The sequence below is a fragment of the Copidosoma floridanum genome, unplaced genomic scaffold, assembly GCF_036245765.1.
Source record: "Copidosoma floridanum isolate Cflo_tuat_1 unplaced genomic scaffold, Cflo_Japanese_pri ptg000021l, whole genome shotgun sequence".
Lineage (NCBI taxonomy): Eukaryota > Metazoa > Arthropoda > Insecta > Hymenoptera > Encyrtidae > Copidosoma > Copidosoma floridanum.
In genome coordinates, this window is record NW_028321898.1 from 22642488 (window position 1) to 22660233 (window position 17746).

Genomic DNA, 17746 nt, shown 5'->3' on the forward strand with positions numbered 1-17746 from the left:
TACTTTGGTTACTCGGTGGCGCTCTACGTCCACCAAAACGTTTCGCTGCTGCTGGTGGGGGCACCACGGGCCAACTCCTCGCGTCGGGCTGACAAGAATGATCGGGTCTTTGAGCCGGGGGCAGTTTACCGCTGTGATCTGTCGTCACAAGCAAACAATTGCACCGAGTGGCTACTCGACACTGCCAAGGACAATCAAATTTTTGGGCGGTACACGCCGATTTCTCAAAAAAAGGACAGTGCTTGGCTAGGGGCTACCGTGGTCGTGGAAAATTCGACGAACCCGAGAGTCGTGGTAGGCGAAATTTCCTCTTCCACTTGAAAATTTGACCGTACGATTTTCTTACAAATTTAAAAAACTATCATCTTGAGACGCACGTGCAGATTTTAGACTTCTGATCTGTATTAGCAAACGCGTCTGTAAAATTGAGAGGAACTAAGTTTATGAACAAAGTTTGACGAATTTTATTTGCAAATCTGTACGCATGTCACACAGAAACATATCAAGTGTTTTTTTTTTTAATGTACGAAAAATCTTCTTGGATGGTTTTTTAGTCTGAATTTTCCCTCTATAATCTTCCGAGAATCTTAAAGATTTATCGTGATTTCCAAGTGGGGTATTTTGGTATTGTGGAAGATGAAGATACATCTTATCATAACTAGAAAATATAATGTAACATAATAACCTAATGTAGACTCTTGTATCAATGTTAATTTATTACTTTTCATTAAGATTTTAAGAACGGTTTTAGAATGGTGCGAAATTTCATCAATTTAGGGAAATTTTACTTAAAAAATCGGTTTTTATTGTAAAGTTTTTTGTAGAATCGTTCAAAAATTATTCAAGATTATGTTTGGAAGTGAGTCTTATTGTACGTCAAAATAACACTAACTTCATCTTTTTGATATTCTTCAAACTTTTTGATAACATCCTCGCAGAATTTAAGTTAAAATCCACTGTAAATATTTTTAATCAGGAAAATCTAGTTTACCATTCTACTGAAATTTGTGATCCTGGAGAAATTTTATTTACATTGCTTATTCTTGAAGTAAGAGAAACAGAGTTTAATAACCAATTATTTACCTCATATTTAAATGTTGTTGACAAGACAGTGGTAATTAAATATTACGAATTGTAAAAAAAAAAACTCTGATAACTTGCGTGATTAAGCTTCTTATGAATTTTACAATTGAAGTAGATTTATGACTGATTACCGATGATCTTCATCCAAATACTCATTGAAGAAATCACGTACGAGGTTTTATTTGATTAACATAAGTGATTGTAAAAATGATCACTAATCCAAGAACAGTTGAATCAATTGAACTTTCCCATCCTAATCTCGGATAGACTCGATCAATAATGTTCAAACATGATTTAAACGCTCCCAAACACACTATGTAGCATGGGTGGGTGTGTTGAGACACGAAGTGATTTACCATCGCCAATATATTATATGTATATATTTTTGGATGAAAAATTTCTCGCACACTCATACGCAGGTATGCGCGCCAATGTGGAAGACAACGCTTCAAAGGCTCCTGCGAGAGAGCTGGTTCATGAATGGTATGTGCTATTCCGTAACGGCAAGCGATTCATTCGCAATAAACGAGGACAGCCACGGCGCCAATCGGCACTTTCCGCTTATCGATTTGGACCACCAGGTAGTCACCGTAGGTCACACCAATTTGTACCATTACGGGATGGGCGAGGCTGGATTTTCGGCTCACGTCGTCTCTGGTACTCACCGCTTGGTAATCGGGGCTCCCGGCGTCTTCCACTGGACGGGCTCAGCTATTGTTCTTGAGAACGACGACGATGTGACGCTCGACTCGTTTGACGCGCTGGTCGTTCCTAATGTCGTTGGTGACACGCGATTGGATTACAGTGATTTTCTCGGTAAATTTTGCTTGAGTCAACAACGACGCGAAACGTTGATTTTTTTGCTCGAGTAGTGATGATTGCCACGGGGGATGATCTAAAGGATGCATTGCTCCTACGAATCCGGAAATAAATTTTAATGCCCGACTCGAGTAAGGAAACCGCACTTGGCGCCGTTGTTGCTCAAAATGCCATTGCTATTTTCGTAAATTTTAATATTGATACGTTTTCTTTAGGGTATTCCATAACATCTGGACATTTTTACGAGAAAAACGAGCGCCTCTTTGCCTCCGGGGCTCCTCGGAGTGGCGACGGCGTGGGAAAAGTTTTAGTTTTTTCATTTCCAAAGAAGAAAAAAGGCGCTGCGCTGCTGGTAAGACACGTCATCAAGGGCGAACAGTACGGGGAATATTTTGGCTCCAGTTTGACTGCCTGTGACGTCAATGGTGACGGCAGGGATGATTTGATCGTCGGGTCTCCGTTATGGTCTGGTGACATTGAAGAGGGACGCGTGTACGCTTACGTCTCCGAAGGCCAGGTGAGCACAATCAATGTGGTTAAATTTAAAATTGAATTTTAATTATATTGCATTAAAATTACTTATTTTATTATTTCTGATTGAAAGCGATAGGAATTTATCAAGATTTTTTAACAAATAATAATCATCACAATTATAAAAAGTGTAATGAAAAGTCAACACCCACGTTGGATTGAACTAGTTTTGCCCTCGGTTTCTATCATATCACTATATAGTAGTTTCAAAATAGAAAAATAAAGTAGATAATTTCTGATATAGTAGCCAATGAAATAATGTAGTAAAATTAAAATACTGTGAAAACTCATATCACGTGGCCTCCTGGCGTAAGAGCAAATAGTCCTTTGACAAATACATTACGCGATTTTACCTAACACTTGTATAATTTTAATACTTGCATTCATACAATTGCAGTCAAACTGGAAAAAATATCGTATCAATGGCGAGCGACCATCTGGACGCTTCGGTAGTTCATTGGCTTGCCTGGGTGACCTTGACCACGACGGTTTCCAGGACGTGGCTGTTGGGGCACCCTACGAGGACGAAGGACAAGGGGCCGTCTATATATACAGTGGCAGTGGTGATCGCGAACTCTTCCTCAAGCCAAGCCAGCGCATAGTCGCCAATAATCTGTTACCACTGACACCCACGTTGCGGGGCTTTGGGTACTCGCTGAGCGAGCCGGCACGTGACGTCGATGGCGATGGCTTCCCTGATCTGGCAGTGGGTGCCTACGTGTCCGGCCACGCGGTTTTTCTGCCCAGCAAGCCCGTGGTGAAGGTGGCCGTCAAGCTGCAGCGCTTGGACAACGCCAGCCTTGCCTGGAACTCTACGTACTTTGCCCTTAAAGTTTGTGCACTTTACGACGGAGCCTACGCTCCAGCTACCTTCAGTGCGTATTTTATTTATTAAAAAAAAAAAAAAAAAATAATCAACACTTTTTTCTGAGTACTTTCGCATGGTAGAAGGTGAATCATTATTATTGATTTTACAGAAATATAAGACGATTGCTAGATTATTTTCGTTATTGATCAAAGGGTTACACTCAGGGTCATAGGGTTGCAATCCCTATAGGTTACATAAGGCTGTGATATTTAGTTTCCCGTTATGTATTATAACAAAGTATTTTACTACATATTATGATGTTGTTCTGTAATTGCATTACGAGTCAACTGTTTTTTTTTTTTTTTTTTTTTCGTGACCTAACACTATTAGTGTTGCTATTTCTACAGCTCTAAATGTATTTGAAGATAAACTTGGTTGGAATAATAGTTTTGCGCGTTAAATAATAATGACTAATCTGTCAATTTCACGAAATTTTGCCACGTCACCAATGTTTCAAGGTGTAACTGTATGTAACAGAATCACGTATATATCAATGTTTTAATAGTAGAATGTATTTTTAGAAGCGACGTTAGTCTTAAAAATCGACGAATTTCACGTTCGAGCAGTGGTTTACGAAAACGGACAGATTTTCGCCAAGAGTTACAAAATGTCCTACACCCTGGAAAGAAAGCGACGACAGTGCACGATGGTCAAGATGATGTTGCGAGTAAGTTGAAATTAATACATTCGCGCGTTGTATACTTCAAAAATATCAAACAAAATTGTACGGGTGAAAATAAAAAAAATTCTTCAGGAAAATGTTAAAAACGTAGTGCATCCGATAAAAATCGTCGCAAACCTCGACAACGGCGAGGATCCTTCTTGCTCCAGCTGTCCAATGATTAACCCGACGTCGAAAACTGTCGACAGCATAAACGTAGTTTACGCCCTTGACTGTGGCCTCGATGACGTGTGCAGCTCCGATTTACAAGTGAACGTTACGAGCAGTTTATTGGGCCCCAACAATAGCTACACAATTGGTTCCAAGTCGATCGTCAACGTGACCGTATTCGTTAAAAATACAAAAGAGCCCGCATACCTGGCACAGGCCCGCATTTACATTCCCGAACCAGTTACGTTGGTCAGAACACCTCCGGCCTGCAAAAAGTTACCCCAAGCCAACAAGACTTCAGAAATTATTTGCGATTTGGACAATCCGCTTTACAACAACGTAAGTCCTCGATGCAAGATACCCTTGCGTGTGTCAATTGTTTTGTCGCACGGTGAATAGTTACATAATACGTTATACGCGAATTTAGTGCACCATTTCCTTTTAGGGTGAAATACTCATGGAATTAAATATGAATGCAATTGATGATGCCAACAAATTTAAAATCATCACAGTTTCAGTTACGAGTCAAAGCCAAGAAGTCAACCCTCTTGATAATGTTGCATCATTGAGGATCAATTACGACGTTGATGCGAACCTAAGCGTTTTTGGGTGCGTACAAGCAAAGAGAGTGATATATTATTTATTTGAATTTCCTAGTTTTTGTTTCATCAATTAGAATTTGGGTTTGACTTGTTTCTTGAAATATAAAAATCATCGTCAACTCTTTGTATTTTTCGATAAAATATCTAGTCAACTAGTAAATGATGTTATATAAATCGAGTCAACCTCTTGGATAAGGTAACAAAACTTCAACCATCTCCAGACTACTTCTGATATGAGTTTTTACTATCGAAAATTTTTTCATGAGAGCAATTGAAAAATTGTGTGATTTATATTAATACTATTAGTCGCAGCACTTACAAACTACAGGAAAAATGATATCAATAAATGTTGTATAGGAATTAAATTTTTTTTTTTAATGTTAAATATCAGTTTTCTTACTAATATAAGATTATCTGAAATCGAACAAAGTTGTAATTTACAAAAAAATCGCGAGAACTGCATAAAAAAAATTGTTATCTAATTAACGAAGTTTTCAAGAGAATTTTTTTTTTTAACAATTTTAAAAAGGCCTAAAAAGTGAAATGAAGTTTTTTAAACTCTCTACTTTCGGTGGAAAAATCTTTTTATGCGCTACTTTGCCGCAACACAATTTTCGAGTAAGAAATAAAAAGCTGCAAGTATCGAGCTCCGGGATTTTTGGCTACTACATTATTTTCGTTTAAAAATTTGAGTAAAAACAAAGGTTCACATTTAATTAAGCATATTGCTGAATAAGAACTTATGGCATAAAAAAGTGTCAAAAAACTTGTTTTTTGTACCTTTATTTATGGCTATAAATCTAATCGTCATATGATGAAGAGTTAATAGTATATGGAATATTGATACGTATTTTAATTGACGTTTTCGAATACTATTAATTTATGGTGAATCATATACTTGAAAAATATTTAATGAATGATACGATTTTTAGGAAATCACAAGAAAATCACTATTCGTATCTGGAGAGCGACATTGACGAAATGAGTTCGAAGAATTTTACTTTTCATCACATCTACGAAGTACAAAAACTGGGTCTCACCCCGATTCAAAAGACTGAAATTATTCTAAGTGTTCCAGTGCGTTTTCGAAACTCGGAAATTGTTAACGTTAGCTACATCCGTGGCTCCATCGACGGATACAATTATGGTTGCGTACTTGCAAGTTCATCAGCAAAAATTAACGATTTTTCTGTTGAAAAAAATCAATCATTGACATCTCAAGATACGATCCTTATGAATTGCGGAAATTTCAATGTGATATGCCAAACATTTCGTTGCAACGTCGGTCCTTTCCTCGAAACGATGTCTGTAGCTGAATTAATCGTAACAGTAAACTTTCAAATTTCGAATGACATAGGTTTGTTTGACCATATTTTTGTTGAAATAAAAAAGTTTTCTTTGCCAAACATTTCCATGATATATCTGTAAGAAAAATTTTTGTTTTCAGTCAAAGATGCATTTCAACGTATATTATACGTGAGCGAATTACACGTCAAAATTATTTCGCCCAATTTAAAAAACGAAGTGCACAATTTCATGCAAATCTCAACAAATATTTACAGCCAAGGTCCCGTAGGAACATCCCTATGGATAATTGTCTCGTCGATTTTTTTAGGGCTGTTTTTATTGATAATTATGAATTTTACGCTCTTCAAACTAGGATTTTTCAATCGGGATACGAGGGAAGATGTACAAACCCTCAAGTCGGCAAGCGGAGTAAGTATGTACATGCCGTATAGGGCATTAAAAAATTTTCCGACAATTATGTATCGTGTAAAAATTGCCATTTTCGATCTATAGACTTTTACGTACTTATCTTTCAAAACGCTTTAGTCGTTTGTAGCACACTTGTTGAAAAAATTTGTGTTTGTTTTGGTACGTGTGCTACTGGATCAATTTAAAAAAAACTCTGATATTTTTTCGTAATAATTAATCTCACAACTAAGATTGAGATGACGCATCTGCATTGAAAATAGCTCCTCACAGCAAAAAAAAATTCACTACTTATTAATGTACATTTTAACTTAGTAACATACACTGGTATTGTGCTGAAAAAAAAGATTACTATTTTTGTAGAATAGTTTATAACTTATTTGTATCAACAGGAAAATCAAAAAAATGGCGAGGCAATGGGGGAGCTTGACTTTGTCACACCAAGAGCGTAAGAAAATAAAGAAAAACATTCTGCAACATATAACTCTATAGTGTGGATGCTACAGAAGATTCAGTTGGTTCTACAAAATTGTGTTAGAAAACATGTGTTATGCTGTATCACAAAATCACAGCAGGAGTTTCAGCCAACTTTGTGATATGATTAATGTTGTCTAACTCGTAAAAAAAAAAAAAAAAAAAAAAAACTTAGTTTCTTGTCGGGTTTTTAAATGAAAGAATATTAAAACTGATTTCGCGTGATGTGTTGACGTAAATAAAATTTTTGTACATCATAAAATAATTTCGTAACAGTAAACCCAAGAAGTTTATGTAAGTTATCGTTAAATATAATTACGTACTATATACATCTATTAAAATGTTTGTTCATTTTTTATTTTAGTTAAATATATTTATACCATAATACTTACATGGATGTTGGAAATTTTTCACATTTAAATAAAAACTTGGTTTTAGTAACGCCCTTATTTATTTTTTTCAATTTGTACATTATTTTACATCATATTTACAACTAATCAAACATTCCATTTTCCTCTTTTTTCTTTATCTTAGTTATTGTGAATCTTAAAAATAAAAAAAAAAACGAAAACACTTTTTATGCTCAAATAAAGTAATACCTGATATTTAAATAATATTCACTGTTGTATGCACTTTTTTGTCTACGATAGTCTGAATCAACTCTTAAAGATAGCAGTCAAAAAATATGTATATTGAAAGTATTTACAATAAATTAAATAGTAAACAATATCACTGTTTTATAAAACAGTACTATACATACGTTTATTTATGTACAAGTTTGTATAAAATACAAACGTATTTCTTTTAACAACAAAAAACTCACTAGTAGGTTGTCAAAAGGCGTGCTTTTTGCAAGGTTGTGAGAAAATTAAAGAATTGAAAATAATTTCATGTCTGTTACTTACTTCAGCTCCAAGTATTATACCTACATTTTTTTAAATAATAGAATTTCAGTATTCTAGAACATTAACATAAAAAATTTACAAGATTAACTACATGAAAAATGTTGCGGAAATAGAACATGAACATTAATTTTTAGCAAGTTTTTTTTTGATAACTATCATCAAATGTGTAACAATGTCGCATGCATCTTCTTGAATTTAAAATGAATAATTAAACATTGTTAAAGCACTGCTGGTTTATAAGTAGTTAGACTTTTTTTTATTACTGTCCAGTCTTCCATAATTTCGTTTTCTTTTAACATGTACACAATATATGGTCCAGAAACTGTAACTGCTTTTCTTCTTTGAGATCTGTTTTTTCTTTTACGCCCATTATTGTACGACCACATATCATCATGAATGTTGCTGCTGTTTCTATCTTCTTCAAGCTTACGAATTTTTTCTTGCAATTCTTCATACATTTCGTCGTATAAAAGTCTTTTTTCACTTTGCAAATTTTGTGCAGCAGCCAACTCCTCAGATTCAAATAAATTATTTACATTTTGTAATCGAAATCGTTTTAAAACTTCAGCTACTTGCTCCTTTGTTTGCATTATTTCTTTTAATTTTTGCACTTGCTTTAAATACTCTTTGCATTCTTCCCTGTTCAACTCAGCTAAATTTCTATCTACTTGAGTTATTTTTTCAAAATATATCCTGAAAACGTACATCAAACTTACAAATCATTAAATATTATTGTGAGATAGGTTGCATAGTATCATTATGTATTAGGAAGGTACATGCAATTAAAAAAAAACTTTTATTTTACTGTTATTAGGTAATATTTAAATTCTCAAAAAATTGCCAATGTATTAAATGTACAATATATGTTAATGTTGATTCAAATTCAATAAATTTAAACTTCAAGTATTAAAATCATTTCAGATATATTTTAGGAAGATTATTCTCAACTACCCTAACTTTTACAACCATCACAAAAAAATGAAAGTTTAAGTTCCATTTGAAATGATTTGGAACCATAACATGCAACAAAAAGTGGTAAAGCCAGAATAATTTTTACACGTACCTGTCTCGTAATAGACGAAACTGTTCTTCTATATCCTCTAAATTCATTACACACTCACGCCTTCGTTTATGACATTCTTCTTCATCCATTTCAGAGGACTCATCACTATCACTATGTTCTTCGCTGCTTTCAGAGGCTGACGAAGAATTTGACTCATTACTGACATGAGACATTTCGTCTCCCTCAGCTTCAGATTCATCTTTAACACTAGGCATCTGCAATAACGAATAAGCATTATTAAGCAGTAGATTACTCAAATACTCCTTCAATTTTCAGTCAACAAATGTATGTTCATTATCCGTTAACTATCTTATTACATTAACTATGATTCTGCATTTGGTGTTTAACTGTGTAAAGGTATCATAACCTCAAAATATTTTTCTGAACGTTATTCACGGCTTTAAACATATTAACATACCAATCGTTTATAATTTGGTAAGATCTTAGTTAAGTGTAATGAGAGGATACATTTTTATTTGTTCAATTTTTAATACTATTGTAAGCGAAACAACATTAAATATGCGCCCTTGCCGCCAAAATGTTGAGAGATTATTTTAGCAACATACGTTAATTGTCGCCATTACTAAATCCTCGTCAAGCTGATAGTTATTACAGATTGACCATTTATCACAGCTAGTCAATTTTATTTGATCACCAAACTTAAAAAATATTGAATTCTTTTCCAAATAGTTTGTTTTTTACAGTTTTGCACTAAATATCACACACGTACACAAGTATAACCTCAAACCTCTGTTTATATGACTGAACGTAACAGCTAGTTACGTTTGCAACTCGAATCTCGATCAGTACGATTACTCGAATATCGATACTCACCGGCAAAATTTTAAATTGATGCAGATGAAAATCGAAGGAGCTTTTCAGCTAAGAAAAGGTTTTATGAGTACTTATTTAATACCTCCGACAGCTCTAATTTAAGATTAATTATATTTAAAATTTTATAATCTCTTTAATAATCACTATTTTCTTATGTTTTTTACAAAAAAGTAGGGCTACTTACATCTCTAATTTTCAACATTTCATAGCTCCTTTAGTACAAAAAATAGAAACCACTTAATAACCAATTTTTCTTTAATTAATTTTTACTTACCTGTGTACCAGTTAAATGGTTTTAATCGGCAATACCTTAGCATGATGCTTAGAACGGGTATGTCTAATCCTGTACATCATCTACCTAATTCTTTGTTTTTCCTTTATCCCTCCGTATATTTAGGCAACCAAATATGTATGAGGGCAACAACACGAGTGACATCTGATTATGGAAGAATATTTCTTTTATACATTTTATTTACAGGGCTACAGTTGCTTAATGTTCATATGTACTACGTGAGTACATACATGTATGTCCATTCATGTACAAGGTTACATGTTACACAGCCTAATAACATTTACTTTAGCTTTATCTGGGGGGCGAGGGGATTTTTACTAACGTAAAAATACAGTTTTTTTGTCGAGAAAAATTAAAAACATAGTTGGAACAAAAATCCAACTCTACCACAAAATAACTCGATGACCCTGGATATAAGTCGAAAAAGATTTAAGTAGTCATAGTAAGTTAATATAGGTATTTAAGTAAATAAATTTTGTCATTTCATCTGTAAGAATATTTTATCTACCTATTGACTCTCAGTTTTTCGTTTACATCCACTTTATATTAAGATATCCTCTAACTTCTAGTAAAAAATAGAGGTGTTCCATAAGAGCGATTTAACAAAAGCACGACTATGAAGAGATTTTTTTTAATTTACCTTAATAATCTATGCTAAAATGGTTGCGTGATTGAAGCGTTTTTATTCGTTGAGTGATTGTTAGGAAAAGGTCGAGAGTTTTGTTTTTGGCGAAATTTATTCAGACCACTGCATTAAATTGCAAAAAAATTAAAATGGAATTATTTTATCATACAAATGTAATAAACGTTCCCCATATATTTGATTTATTTATACTCTAACAAAATAATTATACAAAAAAACATTATTTGATTTTAGTCAAGACGAAATAATGTTACACATAATTTTCGAATATGCCTTACATAAATACTATGTCACACAGATTAAAAAAAAATAATACATTTTTCAATTATCACTCAATCATTCATGTGACGATGTAGCGTTTACACTAAAAATTGTCTAAAAAAAAAAAGATTTGCGTAATTGGTGGCAACATAAATGTTGCAAAAGGGTAAGATTTAGAGTGCATATGTTAATGTTTAAGAATACTTAAAAATGAATTAAAATGTGTTCTCCCCTTGCAGTGCGCAAATGCTTATTAAATAATATACGCGAGTATTAAAGTAAATTATTTAAGCTAGATCGCGCGAAGCGCATTCTATATCACTAGTAGGAAAAAAAATTATGCTTGAATTTCTAGTAAAGTGCAGATCCTTAAAAAATACTATTTAATACTTGCTAACTATAATGGTACCGTTTTAAATTATTCCATGAATTTTAATTTCTCATTTAGAAATTGTTACAATATAAAAACATTGAAACGAACCCAGCACAACAAGATTTGAGAATTATAAATAGCACTGTTTGTCTATAAAAGTTGTAGAAAACCATTTATATAGATACTTACACACGCCTCGGCAACCAGTTGATGAGCGTAGTCTGCCCACTCGCTGTTAATATAATATGGTGGCAATAATCATTTCATGATAGAAACTTGTATTTAATAAATTAAAACAGTTTATTACTGATAAAGTAAGCGCAATTTTACTTGGCACATTGTAAAAAAATAGTTGCTTACGAGATCGATCACTTTACAAAAGTTTTATTGCGAAACTTATACATTATTTTATGTTTCATCAAAAACGAAAGACTTTTTTTGTGTAGACTAAAAAGACACAGATATTAATCAATACATGATCGATGAAACACATTGATGGAAACTTAAGTTAATATAAGTGAACTTTTAAACAATCTGCTAGTATTAATAAGTTAAAAATCAAGCAATTGATTGGCTACATAATATGCTGAAGAAATTGAGTTCAAGCTTTTTTTTTAGTAATCATGTCAAAAAACGAGTAAACTCCATGAAAAAGATTTTAAAAAATACTGGTGACCACTTAATAATTTAATTTTATTATTTTAAAAGAACTAAATTATATTTGTACTTAATATATATAGAAAAAAAAAAAAAAAAAAAAAAAAAAAAAAAAAAAAAAAAAAACGGGACAGTTATGGTTAGTTATCAATAATACACACACAAAATTATGCAATAAATTTAATTTTTATTTACAAATATAGATTTAATACATTATCCAACTCATGTACATAATTACAGTATTTTTTATTATTAACAATTCGTTTCGCACTCCAAGACATACATTTTGTAGCTTTAAGATATCAGTAGTAAAATTTTTAAGTGTGGGTACATTATCAAAAAAAATGTGTGTAGTTAATACTTTTACTTACGAAGATTTTAGGTATAACAATTCATAGTGAAATATTCGAAATATTAATTTTGAGCGGATAGAGGATTTCATTTTGTATTACTTACGTAAATGGATTTAGATTAAAAGGAAACAAATAAGAGAAAGGGGGTACTTATGTCACAATTAGTAGATTTGACATCTTTGATTAAAAAAAAAAAAAAATATATCTTATTTAAAAATCTTTAGTAACTACTTTTAAGTATGTTAGCAGATTATAATATATAAGACACGTTATAATTCGTAGTAAAATAATGACTTATAATAAAAACTGTGTAATAAAGAGCGTATTGCTTGTAAAGAAAATTTATGTCATTTTTTTACATTAACATTTTACAATATACCTAACGACGACGAACATAAAATTTAACGTTCATAAGCATTGGTTATTGCAGTAACTGGTAGATCGTATGGTTGTACATTTTTTGTGACGTTTAATATAGTACAATAGTTATTAAAATAGTTTTAATAAATATTAAAATAGAATCACAACATAAAATTTAATTTATAGGAATTCCTTATTTGGAACTTACTTAGAATTATTTTTAATACTATCGATATGAATAACCAAAACTATGGTAATAAATTCTATACAACTAGCTTGAGACTGATTTATAACAACCCGCTATGCAAGCAGTAACGTATGAGTTACGGTTTAGGCGAGGTGTAAAATTCAGTATTCACCACGGTCAGAAGTCATGGACGCTCAGAATACTCATTGACTTAGATGAAAGTGTTACTATATTGTAGTTTGCGTGTGCGTACTTCTACCGCACTTATCTATACATATATTTTCGGTTTAATGTATCAGTCATCTAATCCCTATTGTTTTATTCGATTAAATTTTGGCGTGCTATTTTTAAGATATACTCAGTGAGTGACTTGAGCGTGTTAAGTAAACATGAGTTAAAAAGTTTCTTTAAAAGATTGATTTTTTGTGAATTATTATATCAAAGACTCTACGGGTACAGTAAATTTACTATATATCAATAAAGGATTGGAGTAAATTTTAGTATAGAAAAACTGAATAGATACTCAAAAACTTTCATAAGAGTAAATTAAAACAGGTTTTTTTTGGTAGCTGAGTGTGACACACAATTTAATAGCTTAAGGACGTCATTATTTTCGTTGCAACAAAACTAAAAGAATTTTTTTTTTTGTTTGACACGCTTACACATTTCTTGAAATAGCATATTATTTAAAACTCTATGATTGGCTGGATATTAACTTACTTAATATTAGAGAGATTATGTAATAAAAAATATTTTTGCTAATACATTTGAAGCAAATTTTTTTAACCCGGTTTCTCTGCATTACTTTCTTTTACTTTATTTTTTATGATCTTTAAAAGTACTTAAGCATGTTTTTTTTCTTTTCTTTTTGGAAGAGAACAGAGTTAAGGATACACACAAATGTATAATTATGATAGCGCAAAAAATATAAAAACAAGCGGAGGACGATCGTAAACGGAAGATAGTACTAGTAACCTATCAACGCCACAAGAGCGCGAACGTTGGAAGTAAGTTCAGATCGATAATAAAATAGTTAATAAATAGATTAACCTTATATACAGGGATGATCGCTTATCAAATAGGAGATACTAAACATGAAGGTGACTATTTGTATGGAAGGGTTAAATAGACGATTTAACTACTACTATTTGATGAGTAGCAACTGTACCCCGCCAAAGGACGATTTTGTAAGCCCTGAAAGTTATTTAGTTTTATAATCTGGTAGAATTTTAAATATAAATCCTCAATGCAATTATATACATTTGAAAATAATAAACTTTGTGGATTTATGTTTTTTTTCATAATAATTTCATGATTACGAAAATTTAATTAAACATTATTGGTGTGCTATTTTAGCACCTGCATGATGATGTATATATCTTGAAGAGGCCATCAGTACAATGGATAAATATTGATCAACTGAGTACCATATAATAAACCAATCTTGTTTCAGCTGCCTAGTATTATTGTCTAACTAATATTATTGGGTCTGTACTCACAAAATCGCATTAAATTAATAAGTAAACGTTTTTATTAGTCAATTTGCTAAGACTTCATCAATAATTGATATGAAGCAGTGCAATTTAAAACGAATTAATGATTTATACGAACTAATCGTTTTAAAGTAGAACTGCTAAAACTTTACAAGGAACACAATAAATTTTTTATGTCCGCTCTTCACAAGGATTTAGTCTTGTAGCCTGGTAAGTTCGCTTTTCAAACACTCGAACTTTTTTTTTGAGTGAATTTGCTAAGACTTTAACAATAATTCTCATGATAAAATAAAAATTAACTTTTAAATATCAATAATAGGTCAAGATGAAAAAATATGTGGGTGAGTATAGATGATAAACTTTCTCGAGACATTTTACTAATTTATGTTGGTTTTAATATTTTTTATGATAACCCTTTTGTAGCTGTAAATAGTGAATTGTTATGGTTAGTAGAAAGTAAATTCATTACTTATACAATTACTCTATGATTGGTTGGATATTAACTTACTTAATATTGGAGAGATTATGTAATAAAAAATATTTTTGCTAATACATTTGAAGCAAATTTTTTTAACCCGGTTTCTCTGCATTACTTTCTTTTACTTTATTTTTTATGATCTTTAAAAGTACTTAAGCATGTTTTTTTTCTTTTCTTTTTGGAAGAGAACAGAGTTAAGGATACACACAAATGTATAATTATGATAGCGCAAAAAATATAAAAACAAGCGGAGGACGATCGTAAACGGAAGATAGTACTAGTAACCTATCAACGCCACAAGAGCGCGAACGTTGGAAGTAAGTTCAGATCGATAATAAAATAGTTAATAAATAGATTAACCTCATATACAGGGATGATCGCTTATCAAATAGGAGATACTAAACATGAAGGTGACTATTTGTATGGAAGGGTTAAATAGACGATTTAACTACTACTATTTGATGAGTAGCAACTGTACCCCGCCAAAGGACGATTTTGTAAGCCCTGAAAGTTATTTAGTTTTATAATCTGGTAGAATTTTAAATATAAATCCTCAATGCAATTATATACATTTGAAAATAATAAACTTTGTGGATTTATGTTTTTTTTCATAATAATTTCATGATTACGAAAATTTAATTAAACATTATTGGTGTGCTATTTTAGCACCTGCATGATGATGTATATATCTTGAAGAGGCCATCAGTACAATGGATAAATATTGATCAACTGAGTACCATATAATAAACCAATCTTGTTTCAGCTGCCTAGTATTATTGTCTAACTAATATTATTGGGTCTGTACTCACAAAATCGCATTAAATTAATAAGTAAACGTTTTTATTAGTCAATTTGCTAAGACTTCATCAATAATTGATATGAAGCAGTGCAATTTAAAACGAATTAATGATTTATACGAACTAATCGTTTTAAAGTAGAACTGCTAAAACTTTACAAGGAACACAATAAATTTTTTATGTCCGCTCTTCACAAGGATTTAGTCTTGTAGCCTGGTAAGTTCGCTTTTCAAACACTCGAACTTTTTTTTTGAGTGAATTTGCTAAGACTTTAACAATAATTCTCATGATAAAATAAAAATTAACTTTTAAATATCAATAATAGGTCAAGATGAAAAAATATGTGGGTGAGTATAGATGATAAACTTTCTCGAGACATTTTACTAATTTATGTTGGTTTTAATATTTTTTATGATAACCCTTTTGTAGCTGTAAATAGTGAATTGTTATGGTTAGTAGAAAGTAAATTCATTACTTATACAATTACTCTATGATTGGTTGGATATTAACTTACTTAATATTGGAGAGATTATGTAATAAAAAATATTTTTGCTAATACATTTGAAGCAAATTTTTTTAACCCGGTTTCTCTGCATTACTTTCTTTTACTTTATTTTTTATGATCTTTAAAAGTACTTAAGCATGTTTTTTTTCTTTTCTTTTTGGAAGAGAACAGAGTTAAGGATACACACAAATGTATAATTATGATAGCGCAAAAAATATAAAAACAAGCGGAGGACGATCGTAAACGGAAGATAGTACTAGTAACCTATCAACGCCACAAGAGCGCGAACGTTGGAAGTAAGTTCAGATCGATAATAAAATAGTTAATAAATAGATTAACCTCATATACAGGGATGATCGCTTATCAAATAGGAGATACTAAACATGAAGGTGACTATTTGTATGGAAGGGTTAAATAGACGATTTAACTACTACTATTTGATGAGTAGCAACTGTACCCCGCCAAAGGACGATTTTGTAAGCCCTGAAAGTTATTTAGTTTTATAATCTGGTAGAATTTTAAATATAAATCCTCAATGCAATTATATACATTTGAAAATAATAAACTTTGTGGATTTATGTTTTTTTTCATAATAATTTCATGATTACGAAAATTTAATTAAACATTATTGGTGTGCTATTTTAGCACCTGCATGATGATGTATATATCTTGAAGAGGCCATCAGTACAATGGATAAATATTGATCAACTGAGTACCATATAATAAACCAATCTTGTTTCAGCTGCCTAGTATTATTGTCTAACTAATATTATTGGGTCTGTACTCACAAAATCGCATTAAATTAATAAGTAAACGTTTTTATTAGTCAATTTGCTAAGACTTCATCAATAATTGATATGAAGCAGTGCAATTTAAAACGAATTAATGATTTATACGAACTAATCGTTTTAAAGTAGAACTGCTAAAACTTTACAAGGAACACAATAAATTTTTTATGTCCGCTCTTCACAAGGATTTAGTCTTGTAGCCTGGTAAGTTCGCTTTTCAAACACTCGAACTTTTTTTTTGAGTGAATTTGCTAAGACTTTAACAATAATTCTCATGATAAAATAAAAATTAACTTTTAAATATCAATAATAGGTCAAGATGAAAAAATATGTGGGTGAGTATAGATGATAAACTTTCTCGAGACATTTTACTAATTTATGTTGGTTTTAATATTTTTTATGATAAACCTTTTGTAGCTGTAAATAGTGAATTGTTATGGTTAGTAGAAAGTAAATTCATTACTTATACAATTACGTACATCAATGTGTTTTTTTAAGTCAATTTATAAAAGCGGTATGCTTTTCAAGTAGACGTGCTATTCTAGCACCTGCATGATGTACAAATACTGAAGAGGCCATTAGTATAATGGCGAAATATTGAATGAATGTATACCTTTTAATATAAGTCATGCTTTTATCACCAATTACTATTGTCTGACTGACTTAATATTAATATTACAAAGAAGCAAGTGTTATGGAGAACCAGTCTTGTTAATTAAGTACAGCTAATATGTAGCAAACTATTTTTAAATGTATAAACTTTGTGAATTCAATGTTTTTGGAAATATACTTTTAGTAGAGCATATGAATGTAGATGATAAACTGTCTTATAGAG

At 31.5% G+C, this 17746-nt stretch overlaps 1 protein-coding gene across 1 annotated transcript; it reads right to left on the bottom strand.

The window, feature by feature from the left end:
* Positions 1-7508: 7508 nt before the first annotated feature.
* Positions 7509-9609, bottom strand: Brms1 (breast cancer metastasis-suppressor 1-like protein). The gene is made up of 3 exons (XM_014359234.2): positions 9457-9609; positions 8891-9105; positions 7509-8520 (listed from the first exon to the last, which is right to left on the bottom strand). The coding sequence occupies exons 1-3, from the start codon at positions 9469-9471 to the stop codon at positions 8046-8048; spliced, it is 705 nt and encodes a 234-aa protein (XP_014214720.2). The 5' UTR covers positions 9472-9609; the 3' UTR covers positions 7509-8045.
* Positions 9610-17746: the final 8137 nt, after the last annotated feature.